A 17002-nucleotide genomic window follows, 5' to 3' on the forward strand; every position below is an offset into this window, starting at 1 on the left:
CGTAGGGATGTGTCAAAGAGGCTATAGCTCAACACCAATTGAGCCGATACTTACTCTCAATATTCTAGGCTACTCGCGGAGAAAGACTCACTGTATACTTGTTATAGAAAACAAGTCTAGAACAATATACAGGGTGTTTCAAAACAACACCGACAATGTTTGGGAGGTGATTCCTGATACCAAGATAAGACAAAAAGTATAGACCAACCTGGGTGCATAAATGCTTCCTTTCGGAGTTATAGGCTGCCGAAAACATGAAAATGTGAACTTTAAAGGTCTATAGTTCCTAAACTATGGGACCTACCGTAGTCGGGTCAAGACTTCACTTAAGAACTAACATGTGCCCTATGCAAAAATCCATGTTTCAGTATAGTAAAGTACTCACGCAACATTTTTTATAGAGGGAGTGTGACTAAGGGCATAATTTGAAGTATTCATCAACTACCTCTGTAAAAACTGTTGCAGAAGTACCGCAGGATTCTGAAACATGGATATTTGGATAGGGTACATACTAGTTCTTAAGTTAAGTCTAGAGCTGACTATGATAGGTCCCGTAGTTTTGAAGCCATGGGCCTATAAAGTTCATCTTTTCATGTTTTCGACAGCCTATAACTCCGAAAAGAAGCATTTGTGCACACACGTTGATCTATAATATTTGCCTTATCTTGGTATCAGGAATCATCTGCCAAACATTGTCGGTGTTGTTTTGAAACACTCTGTATAAATATTAACTTGTATAATAGACAGAAATGAATAATCAGACACTATTATTTTTTTCTGGTAGAATTTAAAATTATTAATTTTTTCTTAGAAATAATTATTCTATTTACATATTACATTTTCAAGAAAATTAACACATCATAATTTGGCTTATTACTTTCCTTTTTTAAAAAATAACATATATTCACTTATCAGTTTATGTGCACAACTCAAATCAAAATTATTCATTCCAAAATGGAAGAAAAATGTTTCTTGTAATTTCTTTTATGATTATTCATTTAATATTATTATTACTTTCATTGCACTGTTTTTTAAAATAAGTTCATATAATTACATCGATAAATAAATATTACAGTACTCTGTTGTGCTTTTTTCATCCAGCGTGATCAAATGTATTTCTTAGTAGAGAAATAATATATTAACATAATTTTTATTACTTTGTAAAATGATTCAATCATAGGCGGGGGAGAAAACAACTATATTTATATTTTCACCACTGTTATTGAATTTTGTTTTTCTTTTCACTTAAGAAGTTTAAATGTACTCTAAACACTGTTTAGTCACTGATTTTTATTTTTCACTGAGCTAAATAGTAGATTTCTCTTGTTTTTTTTAAATGAGATTCCGTCCTCTGCGGGCTTCATTAAACATATCTAATTGGCTTCTTCTTCTTCTTCTTTCCTTCTGCTAATTTAATGACATGTGTGTCAACATATATTCTTATCTTTCTTTAGTACGTAATTTGTGCTGTCGAAGAATTTTGCACCAAAAAAATTGTAAAGGTACATTTCTTCATATTTTTTTTTCATTTCACGAAATTTTCACTTCCTTTTTTTCCTCTTTCTTCTTATTTTAATTCCACCATTGTCACTGGAGGCGTGGCCAATATTGCGACGTCATATCCGGTGGCTGTCCTGGTACAGCGATGGGTACAGACACTCCTGGTGAGATAAGACCTGTAAATAAATTTAAAAACAACAATTATAAAACTTTTATCAATAAAATCTTAACCGACTTCACACATGTAACTCATTTGATTAAACCATTAGCAAACAACTGAGACAACAAAGTGTGTCTATGAAAGTGTTTCTAAAATTTACAGTAAAACCCCTATGATGTTATGCAACCATAATCACATTAAAGAATGTATGGTTGCCTATAAGCCGTAATTATAACGTTATCACTTACAAATAATATGAGCATCAATGTTAGTAGTACTTTTTTATAGTTAGAAACAAAGAATAATAAATTCAATATGCTAGTTAACAGTGTCAGTGACGACGCTAGCTTTAATATCTTGGGGCGAGGGGAAAATGGAGGCGCAGAGACATTTTTTGGGAAGGCAGCTATCTTTTCTTTTTGAATACCAAAAATAGCAGTTTGATATTACTTGATTTACATTAGAGCATAGCATGTCTTGGGGACAATCGGGAAGAGAGAAAGATAAGTGACTAGAGCCTGGCTATTTCAGGTGTGCCCTCGGAAAATATGCCAACCGTACTTCGGCCCTACCCCGCCATCCTCTTACGGAAGAAACCCTCCCTTTGCGTAGGGAAATGAAGGCAATGACGTCAGCTGTGTTGCCAATTTGTCATTCAGTCGTTTGGTCTTGACGAGTGAAGATCGTAGGCTACTTAGAATGGATAACAAGTCAGAGCACAGCGACGTCCGTGAAATAATTCTTTGTGGCAACACTTCCGCATCCAACAATTGAAAGATCTCGGTCACAGGAACTTGTCCCTCTTCTTTCGAGGGAGGTAGGGGAAAATAGACATTGACAGCAGCACCAGAAGGGGTATACTTGAAATAGGAAGGGTCAAACATAACAATGTAATTTTTACCAGTGCCTTATTCCTCAGTAGGCTCAAACGCTTCCTGGTGAGTCAGGAAAGCAAGCTCTTATGCAAACATATTACGCACAGTATCATTACCTATACTAAACTGAAACAAATTATTACTTGTTACCTTACGTTTCAATACATTAGAGAAAAGATCTAGGCTAGTTGGAACTAATATTTATTATGATCTATTAAATAGAAATACAAATACTTTAAAATAGCAAAAATTAACTTAAATTTCAAAGTACAGTAGTGTATACAAGGTGTGACACAAATAAAGTCACACTGAATTTATATTTCGCGCATTCTTTGTAGTAGAAATATCCCGGTTCTCCTAGATCAAGAAAGCACGCTTGCTGGGCTCAAAATTTAAGGCAATGTTGTTTGCATTCTTTAACATTGACGAAACTGTGATGTTTAAATATTTTCCTTGTGGGAAGAGAGGTAAACAGTCAATCAGCACTACTAATTTGAGATTTGATCAAAATTCGCAAAAAAAAGTGAAGAGAAAGATTTTTCAGTTGTGAAGAATGGATGGATTCTGTATCAAGACAATGCACTGATGTACAAACCTCTGTCTGTCAGGCCGAAACACTACTGTCTTAGAACATCACTCTTACTCGCTGGATTTGGCACTATGTAACTTTTTCTATACCTAAGACAGTGTAATGTGTCTATGAAAGTGTTCTAAAAATTTTGCAGTAAAACTCCTGTGCTGTTATGCAACCTTAATCACGTTAAAGTATGTATGGTTGCCTATGAGCATGTTACTTTTTCGTAATTAACGGAAGACGTTTTGCCTCAAATGAAGAAGTCAAATCGAAAACGTTAGACCTCATAAGTGAGCTCATAGAAAATGACTTCCATTATTCTTACCAACAGAGGCAGCAGCGAATGCAGAAATATCTGATTGCTCGACAGCAAACGGAGTATTTCAAAAGTGATGACCATACTATAGAGTAACGTAGTAGTTGCCAGAATTTATGAGTCCAGTACGATATTGTTACACCTTGTCTCAGCTTACTCTATTTCAGTTCATTAAACAAGAATTTTAGGAAACCAAAAAATGGATCAAAAGATTGCGACCTTGGCCAATAATTAGCTTTTGGATCAGGGGCCACAAAATTTTCGAACGGCTCCTAAATCGGGTTTTCGTATTTTCTATGGAATAAGTACATCATACTTAGTTAAGTGATAGTTTGGGTTCGGCTACGCTATATGTAGTTCTCCAGATATAATTCCTACAAGAAAATTTTTGATTGAAATATGTATATTTGATCTTTTGATCCAAAAATGTTTAAGACTGTACTTCCTTGTAGACAGTATCCTAAAACTCCCTAAAAAGAAATAATTTCATAACGTGTTTAATAAATTCCCATATTAAAAACTATTTAATTATATTGGTCTGTGTCTTAGTCAACGAAAGCACCCTTTTCTGGTCAGTGTAACCAGGTTATGAAACTATAGTTTTATCATTGATAAATCAATTATTAGCATCGAACCAGTGTTATCAGAACAACGCTAAAGTACACCTAGGAGTGCGTAAATAAAATGAACTTTCAATTCTTAATTTTTTCTTACCTGTAGATGCCGTTCCATTTGTAGCGTACTGTCCATTCATAGCCTGGTAGGGCTGCGTAGGACTGCACGGCGAAGGTCGACTGTACGTTCCCAGACTCAGGGGGTCGTACGCTGGAGGTCTCGTCATGCAGGAGTATCCTGTGGTGTCTCTCTGTTGCAAGCACGTTGGACTGGGTCCCATACTGGTTTGGTTCGCCATGCTGAAACTCGGCATAGGAGTCATTGTGCTGCAAGAAAAGAAGAAGGATTTGTTAATCGGCATGCTGAAAGTCAGCAACTTTTGATCCACACACTTCGTTCCAGCGACTCATCGTGGTGGAACATGAAACTTTCATAACAAAAGAAGGAAGAATTTTGCGTGGTAGAAAAAAATAAACTAATGATTTTCTTTTTTAGATTAATGTCTTTCTAGTTATACTAAAGATAAATTTACCATACAGATTGACAATATGGTGCAACCATATAATAACTTTTATGTATACCAACAGTTTTAGCTTTACCGTACCTGCAAATACTTGTCATTTCGGATCTCTCACGCCCAGATCAACAAGAATGGAACGTAAAGGCAATAAATATATACTTGTACATATTTTTTATATGCACAATAAACTTGTAAGAGCATAAAAACCACTAAACAATTGGTTCTATTTCATTAGGCATGCTTGCGCGAGGGAATATTTATTAATCTACCGGGAAAAGAGTAGCACTTGTGGTTAGGGCGTTGATGACACTTGCAAAGTAACTTAGGAATTTCATTGCAAGTAAAAGCAGACAACTTGCAAGAGTGTTAGGACAACGAAGATACTGAGGGAGCGCTATTTACAATAATATGGCGCAAATAACCTTGGGAGAGAGTTCATATTGTGTATAATTGCTTCCTGCCTTAGATTACACAACAATGACACTGTAGTTGTCGTAGTTCTACCGTATTGCTTCAGTTACAGCAAACTGATAGGACTATTTCTATCATATAGCGTTAATGATTAAGTTCCTTAGATGCTATCTTCCTTTGTGAATCTATAGATTTTACCCGTAAATCTTCGAAATGGTGGGGCCGTGGTGACTCAGTGGTAGAGCGTTCACCTCTAGTGCTTGGGGTCCCGGGTTCGATCCCAGCCCCCGCCAAGTGAACTTTGTGGTGGACAAACACCGTGTGCGTGGGTTTTCTCGGGGTTCTCCCGTTCCCTCCCACTTTCTTCATTCCACCATTTAATTCGTAACTCATCATCACCGTCTCCTTTAGCCTAACCGGCATAACCGCAGGACGTAAAACTCAAAGATTTCATTTCATTTTTTTTCTTCGAAATAGTGTCTCAATATTCTTAATCTGCAGTTACGAATCAAATACCCTGGTCCAAGAATAACCATTAAAAAAGTTTCTAATATAATAAGAACTTTATAAAAATTAAGAGACAGTTTTATGAAAAAATCCAGTATTTATGTTATGTTAATGACTCTCATAGTTCAACTACACAGAAAATTACATATTCATAATCGTTTCATAGTGAGCACAGTAAGGGACTATATGAATTAAGAGGATTGTGTGAAATCTTTGATAAATGTGTAGAAAGAAATTCTTGATCTGTATTTCACTTTTAATTAGCTGTCAAAAGTGCAAAATGTACGGTAATTGGTATATTACGGTCTCTCACACAAACCAAATGCAAGGAAATATAGTAGCTTTGAGAACGATCTGTCTATTTAGAATCAAAACTAGAAAATTAGGCCTATCTAGCCATGAATTCATATTTTAAACTGTAGCTGTAACCATAGAGTAAAGAATGATCTAGGTATTCATTATTCTATGCTAGAGCTTAAAATTATAACTCATATTCCCGTAAAGTCTATAATTTACGTGCACATAGCTGTATTACCGATAGTCTAATTATCACAATTAACCTGCATAAACCATATAATATTTTAAGCACGAATATCTTTATAGCATTATTAAAAAAATAATTTCGTTGCTTTTCCTACACTATTTTAAATTCCATTGCATACTCAGAGAACATGACACAAATATGTTTGTTATTTTTCTAACAATTTGATATTGCACTTATAAAATTACTTATTTGTATATTTATGAAGTAAAATTATTATAAAGTCAGCTCACAAACATATATACATCAACAAAAATATTAAAAATATGACTTTTAAAATTTTATTAAGTCATTTTGACATTATCGTTATTCCTACGACGAGGAACTGCCGTGTTAAGTACACAAGTGTACTAATGTAGTTTACATCTTCGCACATTATGTGCTATGCACTCACAGACTTGTGAACTTCGACGTTTTGCACACACTAGGTGACGTCAGTTCCGGAAAAATGCTTACTTCGAATGCACACTTGTACCTTTTGGACATAGCCACCATTTACCTGTAGAACAGTGCAATATTTATCAAGATTTATAGCTAACCCACACAAAATATCCTATTGTTAACATGCCGTAGCCATATTTAGATTTCACCATCAATATTTATGTAATATTTCGTAACACTTTCAATTAAAATTATGTATTTTGTCCAGATACCAATTAACACTATCATTATTTTGAAATACTACTTTCACTTATCAAATGATTTTCTGGAGCAAGGTAATTATAACCTAAATAATAATTAAACACCTGCACATAATTCATTCTAGAAAGTATTTTTTGTCTGATAAAGGTAACGCTGAAATATCGAAATGTTACACTGTATACTGTTTGTGTTTGTGTATCTTGTTCACAATTACTATCAGTTTAAGATCATCGTAAGAGAGGATTTTACGCTTCCAGGAAGATTGATTGTTCTTCGGGAGGCCCTCTGGGCATTATTGATTATAAAAAAAGTGGTTAAAATGAGTTTTATGGGAGGCGCGGTGACTCGGTGGTAGAGCGTTCACCTCCGGTGCTTGGAGTCCCTGGTTCGATCCTAGTTTGCGCCGTGTGGACGTTGTGGTGGACAAACACCGTGCTCGTGGATTTTCTCGGGATTCTCTCGTTTCCTTCCACTTTCTTCATTCCACCATTTTACTCATCTCTCATCATCACCGTCTCCTTTAGCCTAACCGGCATAACCGTCGGACGTAAAACTTAAAACTTTAATTTCATTTTTTGAATGTTTTACACACGTGAAAATACCCTTATGGAAAATATTTGAAGCCTTTTCCCCTTAGGATACACATAAGGGATGAATTTGGACTTAAATGGAATCTGGATTGAAACTATTCATCTGAGCGACCGCGAAAACTATGGATTTTCACTATTGGTCGTTTTGTTCCCCTTGCTGAAAATGTGTTAAAAGCCTTAGTTACGCCAGGGTCTAAGCGTATACAGTACCAATAAATCATCCCTGTATAGAAATCTAGGAGGAGTCCATTACCGTTACATTTACTTTTATTATTTATATAGATTTACGATGTAATATAATTTGATCAGCATTCAACAAAGAAATACGTGTAACGAAAATATTATAATGTTATCATATAATTATGAAAATGAAATCTTTAAGTTTTACGTCGCACGGTAATGTCGGCTAGGCTAAAAGAGACGATGATGATGAGAAATGAATGAAATTGTTGGAATAAAGAAAGTGAGAGGAAACGGGAGAACTCCGAGAAAATCCACGCACATGGTGTTTGTCCACCTCAAAGTTCACTTGGCACGGGGCTGGGATCGAATCGGGGACCCCATGCACCAAATGTGAGCGCTCTACCACTGAGGAACCGCGGCACCTTATCATATTATTATGTTAATATCATAGTTCATTGTATTAAGCTAAAAGGAAGTTAGTGTGGATCAACAAATAAGGAAGTACTGTGTGTATTCGAAAGGTAAGAAAATATTTGGAATGAGATAGTGATTAAAACTGGAATTTCAACATCAATCGCAATTTCTTTTTAAGAGAGGCACATTTCTCGTTTGGTATTTATATATAATAATGACTCTCTGCGCCCACTTAGGAATCTACTACGTGATTCAAGAAGAGATCAGTGTTACTAAGTGATGCAAAGATTCACCATCACATGACATAAAAAGAACGGAAATCATATTCTATTCCATTTATATTTCAGATTGGGATCCAAGATCTAATACATACTAATAATGCTGCAGAAAAGGCCGTACTGTTTAGAATACTATTATGTGCAATACATTATGCTGGTGACTCTATAGCACTAATACAGGAGAGAAGAATGTACTGACTGGAATATCATTATGTGCAATACATTACACCGGTGACTGTGAAGCAATAAAGTTTCAGAAAAGAACATGCTGTCTGAATATCATTTTATGCAATACATTACACCGGTGACTGTATTATAACACTAATACAGACGAGAACAACATACTGGTTGGAATATTATTATGTGCACTTATCAGTGACTCTATAGCAATATGGGAGAGAAGACCGTACTGGGTGGAATATCGTTATGTGCAATACATTACATCGGTGACTGTGTAGCATCAGAAAAGAACGTACTGTCTGAATATCATTATGTGCAATACATTACACCGGTGTCTGTATTATAGCACTAATACAGATAAGAAGAACATATTGGTTGGAATATTATTATGTGCACTTATCAGTGACTCTATGGTAATATGGGAGAGAAGAACGTACTGGGTGGAATATCGTTATGTGCAATACATTACACCGGTGACTGTGTAGCAATAAAGTTTCAGAAAAGAACGTACTGTCTAAATATCTTTATGTGCAATACATTACACCGGTGACTGTATTATAGCACTAATACAGATAAGAAAAACTTACTGGTTGGAATATTATTATGTGCACTTATCAGTGACTCTATGACAACACGAAAGAGAACATACTGGGTGGAATATCACAGGGATTTATTTGTAGCCAGGGAAGCCTGGGAATTTCCCCCTTTCTAAGTTTTGACTTCCCTGTCTCTAGATTTAATTCAGTCTTCCCAGCCTGGGAAGATATTTTCCCCCTTTCTTAGGCTATACAATCTGTTTTTTATAAAATCTTTGACCACGAAAAGTCCATTGCACACAAGAAATGTTCACATGTCGATATGTGAACAAAGGGATACGGAAGAAATATAGGTTTCAATGGCAAATGCAGAAGACAGGTGGAAAATTCTGAATTAAATTCGTGTTAAAAAGACAACTACGATATTTAGGACTACCTACGTTATTGTCCAAAATCGTCTATCGTTTACGGTGCTCCCACGTCTTATTAAATTCCAAGTAGGGCGTAGTGGCGCAGAGGGGCCGGGTCCCCCAAAGAGGTCCGACAATTTCCTTTCGTACTTTGATGTTTGTAATTATATATATTTTTATGTTTATATATTTTTTTTGTTTGTAATTTTTCTCTATGAACCTATAACAGCATTAGCCCCCCCCCCAAACACACATCCTGGCTACGCTACTAGAGCGATTACACGGTGTTTACCCAATGTCCCCGTAGAACACGAGAAATCGAATTAATATCAGAAGAACTAGGTATTCTCTTTTATAATATTAATACAGTTTTTGATATACGATGGTTACGCTCTTCTTACCGTTCAGTAGAAGCATTGTGGAAATCCTACCCTGCGCTAGTGGAACACTTTCGAGAAGCTTCCACAAATTGGCAGAGAAGTTTTGAGCAGCGTGTAATATTTGCGGGCCTGTAAAATTTCACTAAGTGGAATTTTGTTTATGAAATGTCCATGATCCGAGATATGCTGGAACCTCTAGATGTCCTTAGCCTGACAAGAAAGGTCAGCATTCCTTGTACTGTACAGGCAATAAGCAAAATTGAAACAACTGTACGTGTACTGGAAGCGTTGCAAGATAAGGATGGCATGTTCATGGAAGAATTACAACGTCAGTTTAGAAAAACTGGTCAGTTTTGTGGAGTCCTACTTGTAAAACCCTTAGACAGTTCTCTTGAGAAATACCAGCAAATAAGATTGCAATTCTGTCAGGGTTTAGCAGATAACATACGGTCTTGCTTTCCTAATGAAACGTTCAGTAGGGTCGAGGTTTTGCTACAATGCAAGTGGCCAGAAGAATTGTCTGAAAGAATGTTATACGGCGACAAAGAACTAATGGAAGTTAAAAAAAAATAAAATAAAATTTTCCTCTGATAATATAGCCAAAATTCTGCAGCATTCCGAGAGAACTCCTAATATTGGACAAAATCTACAAAATCTTAACATGAAATCATTGTTGTTCTAGTTTCTTTTGCATACTGTGGGAGAGACTTTTCCAGCTTAAACTTACAGCGCACTGACGCTAGAAACCGTTTATCTGTAAAAACCCTCGAATTTACCAGACATTACGAGACTTCTTTCAATGCAGAAAAGTATGTCATCAGCTGGATAAAAAGTGGACATCATGCTGCTACCGACAAATCAACTGGGAAAAAGCCGGTATCCGATTTAAACCAATCTCCTATTGCTTCACTATTCTAAAGTGAGGTACGGTGTCACAGTACTATTAATTCGACTGGTACTAAAACTTATTTATGGTATGAAGAATGACATTTAGTACCGTCTTTTCCCTTCTATTTAATAAAATTAGATTCAAGTGTATGTGCACCTATCACTGTTCTGCAAAAAGTAAATTCTTAACTATTTTAGTATTTATTGTTCGGGCGATGAATTTCGTCTTCAATTAATAAGAATGGACTAAAGAATTACTTGTCATAACAAAACAGTTTTACGTAGGAGCGTGATACTTGTTACGACAAGTTATGCTGGTTGCAATGTAACTATAGGGCTTTTGCTGGATGCTGCCCACTTGTTCTCAGCAGTAGGACGAAAAATAGCAAGGCAAGTAACAAATGTAATATCATCTACCTAACCAAATTTTATCTAACGCCCCCACCAATATTTATCATAAAATTGTTTTTTAAAAAAATGAACTTGGAGACTCCCTGAAACTAGTACCATAATTTCAAAGTAGATAGGTTTAAAAATAACGTTGTCCCAACCTGACTTTATAGCTGTTCTGTTATACGGAACACAATCTTTCATAAATATTCCCCCCCTTCTACAAAATCCACAAATAAATCACTGGAATATCATTATGTGCAATATACATTAGGCTGGTGTCTGTAAAGCAACAAAGTTTCAGAAGAGAACGTACTGTCTGAAATACCATTATGTGCAATATACATTACGCTGGTGACTGCAAAGCAATAAAGTTTCAGAAGAGAACGTACTGTCTGAAATGCCATTATGTGCAATATACATTACGCTGGTGACTGCAAAGCAATAAAGTTTCAGAAGAGAACGTACTGTCTGAAATGCCATTATGTGCAATACATTATACTATAGCAGTAAGGGGAGAAAACAACGTACTGTCTGGAATATGATTATGTACAGTACATTATAATACGGGAAAGGACACACTGATTCTAGGCCACTATTCATTACACATAATACATTACAAAGGGCTTTACCAGTGTACCAGATTGTTTCCCCTTATTTTCCTAATACTCTATTAAAATTTAATTTAACATGCCTGTTGCTCAGTGAATGAAGACTTAAAGAAAATGAGCAACCAAGTTTGTATATTGTAATTATACGAACCAGAAACATGGACGTTACCCAACGCAACTAGGTGGTTTCAAATTGAGTATGCAGAGAAGGAAATTAATTAGCTGGATTAAAGCCGAAGTTTGTTTTGAGGTCGAATCATTTGTGGTTTAGATCCTACATTGAGTTTCAGAACTCATTTTTTATATAGCCTCAAGGGGGGCATGGTGGCTCATCGGTAGAGTGCTAACCATTGGTGCGTGAAATCCCTGAATCTATCCCCACTCAAGTAAGTTTGTGGTGGACAACATCGTGCCCGCGAATTTCCTCGGGGTACTCTTATTTCCTCCCACATTCTTATTCTACCGTTATTACAGCATCGTTCATTTGCCTTAGACGCCCCCTAATCATCCGTCTCCCTTAGCCTAAAGAGCATAATCAATTTATTTCATTTTCTGTGTCTACTGTCACCGTGCCTTGTAGATCATGGGTCACCGAAATTCATGACCCAACCCTCGTTTTTTGTCTCTTCGTTTCCTTCTTCAGAAAGCCAAGATTGCATAGTACTTTCTTTAAAGTTAATAAAAATTAAATACTATTTTAATAAAGTTTAAAATCTGATCTCAAAACTGTTTTTATATACAGTATATTTATATATACGTTAATAGAAATAAATGAAGTTTATATCTTAGTGTGTGGATATTTTTTGGGGGTCTAACTTGGCAACACTGACATGTGCTGGAACAAGGATAAGAGTGAGTGAACACGCAATAATTAAGAGTTGGTTGTCCTTAGCAACCACGAGATGCGACAGGTAAACACTTGAGTGCTGAGCAGAGTTAATAACTCAATTAGAGGTAGAACCACATACGTGGCATTCTTTGCTCCCCCTATTATCCTCCCCTAGACACACGTTTCGAAATTCTTCGATTTTTATAGGAAACACTTACTTAGCATAAAAATTGTAATAGAGTATCTTTTCCTTGAAAGAACTAAAAGAAATACGTAATTTAGAGCACTGGCGCAAATCCTGGGGGGGATGAGGGGAACATGTCCCCTCCAATCTTGGAACTGGCGGGGACTGTCCCGCCAATAACCCGATTTGAAATGTGTTTTTTGGGGACAAATGTAATGATTTGTGTACGATTGCCACAAAGGAAAGTGAGATGAAATTGTTGTCCTCCTAGAATAAGCCTCAAATCTGCCAGCCTCCCAATGTTGACGACAACTCTACTTCCCTGATCCTCCATAGTATTGTTTTTCAACTTCATAAATATTTGGAACATCGTATATATATATTTGTGTAGGAACCGTCTTACCTCCTCCCCCCTCCCTCCAATGTTGAGGACAGATTTGCGCCGCTGATTTAGAGGGCACTGTGGCTTAGGGATAGAATAGTTATCTCCTGTTCAAAATATCTTCGTTTGACTTCAGTCTGTATGAGTTTCTCATGGGGGGACAGTTGTGTTCATGAGTTTCCACGGTGTATTCCATTTTTTTTTCACTATATATGCGTTGGCTGGTAGGTTGGATTGAAGTTTAGAGACTCTGTCAGCATCCACGCTATATGATACATGGACTTACAGTTCAAGGTAAAATCCAAACCACTGTAATACGTTCCACTCAGGGATAAAAGTAGATCTGAAAACATAGGGGGGACGCATGACGTCACGCCGGCCTCCGTGCCTATTTTTGCCCATTGTAATTTTTTTAGAAAGCAGGGGTACGCGACAGATATTTTATCGAAGTGGGGGGATGGCGTCCTCCCGCGTTCCCCCGCACTTTTGCCCCCTGGTTCCACTCAAGGCTCTCCCATTGAGGACCCCGTCCACTGAAAGCGCACGCACTACGCAGTACGACCAGCAGGGAGAAGTCTATATATTCGTACGATCGTTTACGTGCATTACACATATACAGCGACGCAACTAGGTTAGTTGTCACCCGTGACTAGAACTTGCCTTAACGCCACCCCGCGACCAACCAAACCAAAACCCTCCCCGGTTACACCTGACATTGGCATCAAACAGTAGGTCTCCTATTCCATTTTTTCGTCAAGTGGTAAAACTTGATTTCAAAATTGCAGTACATAGGGCCTAATTTAAGTTTTAGTACCAGATAAAATACCAAACTAATTAGTATTTGATCGCCAAATAACCTGAGAGTAACAAACTTTACATATTGTAATAGTCTTATCATTATAACTGCAAATCACAATGTTTTTGGAATTATATCGGGATATGCATATGTGTACAATGAATCAACAGTCTGTTGCTTTAGAATAGAATATTTAATTATGACAACGATTTTACTATAACCCAGGCAACGATTTTATTCCGTTGGCGAAAGGAGTCTACGGCCTATGAAAACCTCAACCGTAAGTCGTATCGCTAATATCATCAGAAGAAGTTTTTCTTCCCCCTTTCTTAGTGACCAAGATCCCGGAAACGGTGGTAATAAGTGGGAGAGATGCCAGGGAATATGGCGGGTGAGGAAGGATTTAATACAGTAACTCATGAAGAACCTGAACCGTCCTTTAATAGATATTTCGTTGCTCAATATGAGGACACCATGTGTATTGAACATTGGTGGGTACTTGTGGTGTGCAATATGAAGACACCATGTCTGTTGAACATTGTTAGATGCTTATGGTGTGGAACATGAGGACATTATGTCTGTTTAACATTGTTGGATGCTTATGGTGGGGAACATGAGGCCATTATGTCTGTTAAATATTGTTGGATGCTTATGGTGTGGAACATGAGAACATTATGTCTGTTGAACATTGTTAGATGCTTATGGTGTGGAACATGAGGACATTATGTCTGTTGAACATTGTTAGATGCTTATGGTGTGAAACATGAGGACATTATGTCTGTTGAACATTGTTAGATGTTTATGGTGTGGAACATGAGGACATTATGTCTGTTTAACATTGTTGGATGCTTGTGGTGAAATTTGCGGTGCATTTCGTGGAGTTACGTACTGTATACCAATTTTTGGATTGATGGTTTCACCTCGACTGAACAAGACATGATTATTCACTATCACCATGGGCCACCATACTACCAACCAGCGGCGCAAACCTGTCTTCAACATTGGGGAGGACAAGTGAGACAGTTTCCTTTGTTTCTTTTCTTTTTTTCTTTTGTTAAGCGATGCTCAAAATAATTGTAAAGTTGTAAAACAATCCTGTGGAGGATCAGGGAGCAGAGTTGTCTTCAACATTGGGAGGCGGGCAGATTTGAGGCTTATTCTGGGGGACATCAATTTCATCTCACTTTCCTTTGTAACAATCGGACACAAATCATCACATTTCTCCCCAAAAAACACATTTCAAATGGGATTAAAGGAGGCCTCCCTTGTTCCAAGATTGGAGGGGACATGTCCCCCTTATCCCCCCGGGATTTGCGTCAATGTGAACCTTCTCTAGGAGGAGATATGGTTCAGGAAACTGTCCTGAATATTGATTAGGATCCAATCATTTCTCTGGCTGTTCACGATTAGGCCACCATAGCAGATCCATCATTCATTTGAAGTGGCAACCCGATGCAGGAAACTTTTCCGGTTATTCCTTACACTCAGAGAACTCCACATCTGACGCCAATGAGATGACGACAGAGGTGGTGTTATCTCATAGGTTACCACAAATCCAGTTTCTTTCTAATTACTGATTGTATGGATTTGCCACAGGATAGTGGTATGGAATGTGCCTAATGCAAGCGCAAGAACACTTTTCTAAGGGTTTATTTCCACAGTATTCCTGAGCAGTGTTTCTTCCAGGCGTTTTTTGGGGGGGGCACTGCCCGTTCGGGAGGAGCCCAAAATAATACGTGTATAATAGAATAATATAATAGTACCAGCAGTGCCCCCCGAAATACTGAGTGTGCCCCCTCCCCCCGGGAATATTGTTTCTGAAAGAAACACTGTTCTTAAGGAGCTCTTTCGAAACATGATGTTGGTCGGTTCTCATACGGCTCACTTGACAATGTTGTGTCACCGGAATTGAATTTGACAAACAAAATATCCCATTTAAAACCGTTGCACTGAGGTCGTGATCGTAATGTTGTATAAAGGCAGTGAAACTCAAAATACATAAATTAACCAACGGTAATGCTTAAGACTAAAACTATAAAGCATATAAATTCCTGAAAGGAACTAACCTGTAAGAGTCCGTCATAGTCATCGGAGGCGGTATGGAAGGGTACATGCTGTTAGAAAAACTTCCGTTTAGAAGACGCGTTGGAGAAGTACTGGCTTGTTCTACTACACGGCGCTGATTTCGCAGCTTTTCTTCTCTTCTCCATTTGGCACGTCGGTTAGAAAACCAAACCTAGAAACAAAATAGAAAATCATTATACATATTGAAAGAATTATTGCAAGTGTGACGATGTTTCAATAATTTTCGCTACTCATTATGCTGGCGCGTGGTTTGGTGTGGCATTGACCAAAGAACATTTATGAATATTACCCATTAATTTAATTCCTTTGTAGTTATATTGGTGTAATGTAATTGAAGGATAACATTCATAACTTCTAAAACTTTGAGCACAAATCCTATTTTAGTCTTTCTACAGTTTAGGACTTCTGCAGTCTAGCATCTGTGCAGCTTAATTGATTCTTAGAACCAGAAATCTAGTGCATCATTTAAGAGGGCAGGAGGGAATTCCCTCTAAGTTTGGAATATACGTATATCAATCAGGGATGGTAAACGTGAGGGGAAACGCGAGGGTATGCCATCCCCCTACCTCCAAAAAATATGTACGGCGTCTACCGGTTCCTAAAAAGGTACAATGGGCAAAGCAAGACAGGGGGACGGCTGACGTCATGCCGATACCTACCGTTCCCCTATTTTTCAGATCCACTTTTACCCCCTGATATCAATGAAATCAATAGTACAATAATAATAATAATAATAATAATAATAATAATAATAATAATAATAATAATAATAATAATAATAATAATAATAATAATAATAATAATAATAATAATAATAATAATAATGTACTAAAGGATGCCGCCATAGCTCAGCCATACAGCACTCACTTTTGGTGGGTGAGGTCCCTAATTCGATAGCAGTCCTCATCAGAAGTGACAACTTTGACCTAACCTCACTCAACCTCAGGCTCACAAACTCATTTCGACCTCACGCTCAGCTCACCGATCTGACCTACGCTCACACAACCTCACGCTCACATCATCAGTCTGATCTCACGCTCACATCATCAGTCTGATCTCACGCTCACTCAACCTGACGCTCACATCACCAGTTTGACCTCACGCTCACTCAACCTCACGCTCACATCACCAGTCTGACCTCACGCTCACTTCGTGAGGTTGAGGTCGAGTGAGTGTGAGTTCCGAACTCGTGAGCGCTGACCTTA

At 37.4% G+C, this 17002-nt stretch overlaps 1 protein-coding gene across 4 annotated transcripts in view; it reads right to left on the reverse strand.

The window, feature by feature from the left end:
- Positions 1-753: 753 nt before the first annotated feature.
- The window catches only part of LOC145669671 (paired box protein Pax-6-like), a 474824-nt gene continuing 458575 nt past the window's right edge, over positions 754-17002 (reverse strand). For all 4 annotated transcript variants that reach the window (XM_081737929.1, XM_081737930.1, XM_081737928.1 and 1 more), the window contains 3 exons: positions 15779-15948; positions 4140-4366; positions 754-1676 (listed from right to left, as the gene is read on the reverse strand). In XM_081737929.1, coding sequence (XP_081594055.1) covers positions 1588-1676; positions 4140-4366; positions 15779-15948 — 486 coding nt within the window. In that variant the 3' untranslated portion in view covers positions 754-1587. The remainder of the gene's footprint in view (positions 1677-4139; positions 4367-15778; positions 15949-17002) is intronic.

This window comes from Thermobia domestica, chromosome 14 (genome assembly GCF_964235325.1).
Source record: "Thermobia domestica chromosome 14, izTheDome1.hap1.1, whole genome shotgun sequence".
Classification (NCBI taxonomy): Eukaryota; Metazoa; Arthropoda; class Insecta; order Zygentoma; family Lepismatidae; genus Thermobia; species Thermobia domestica.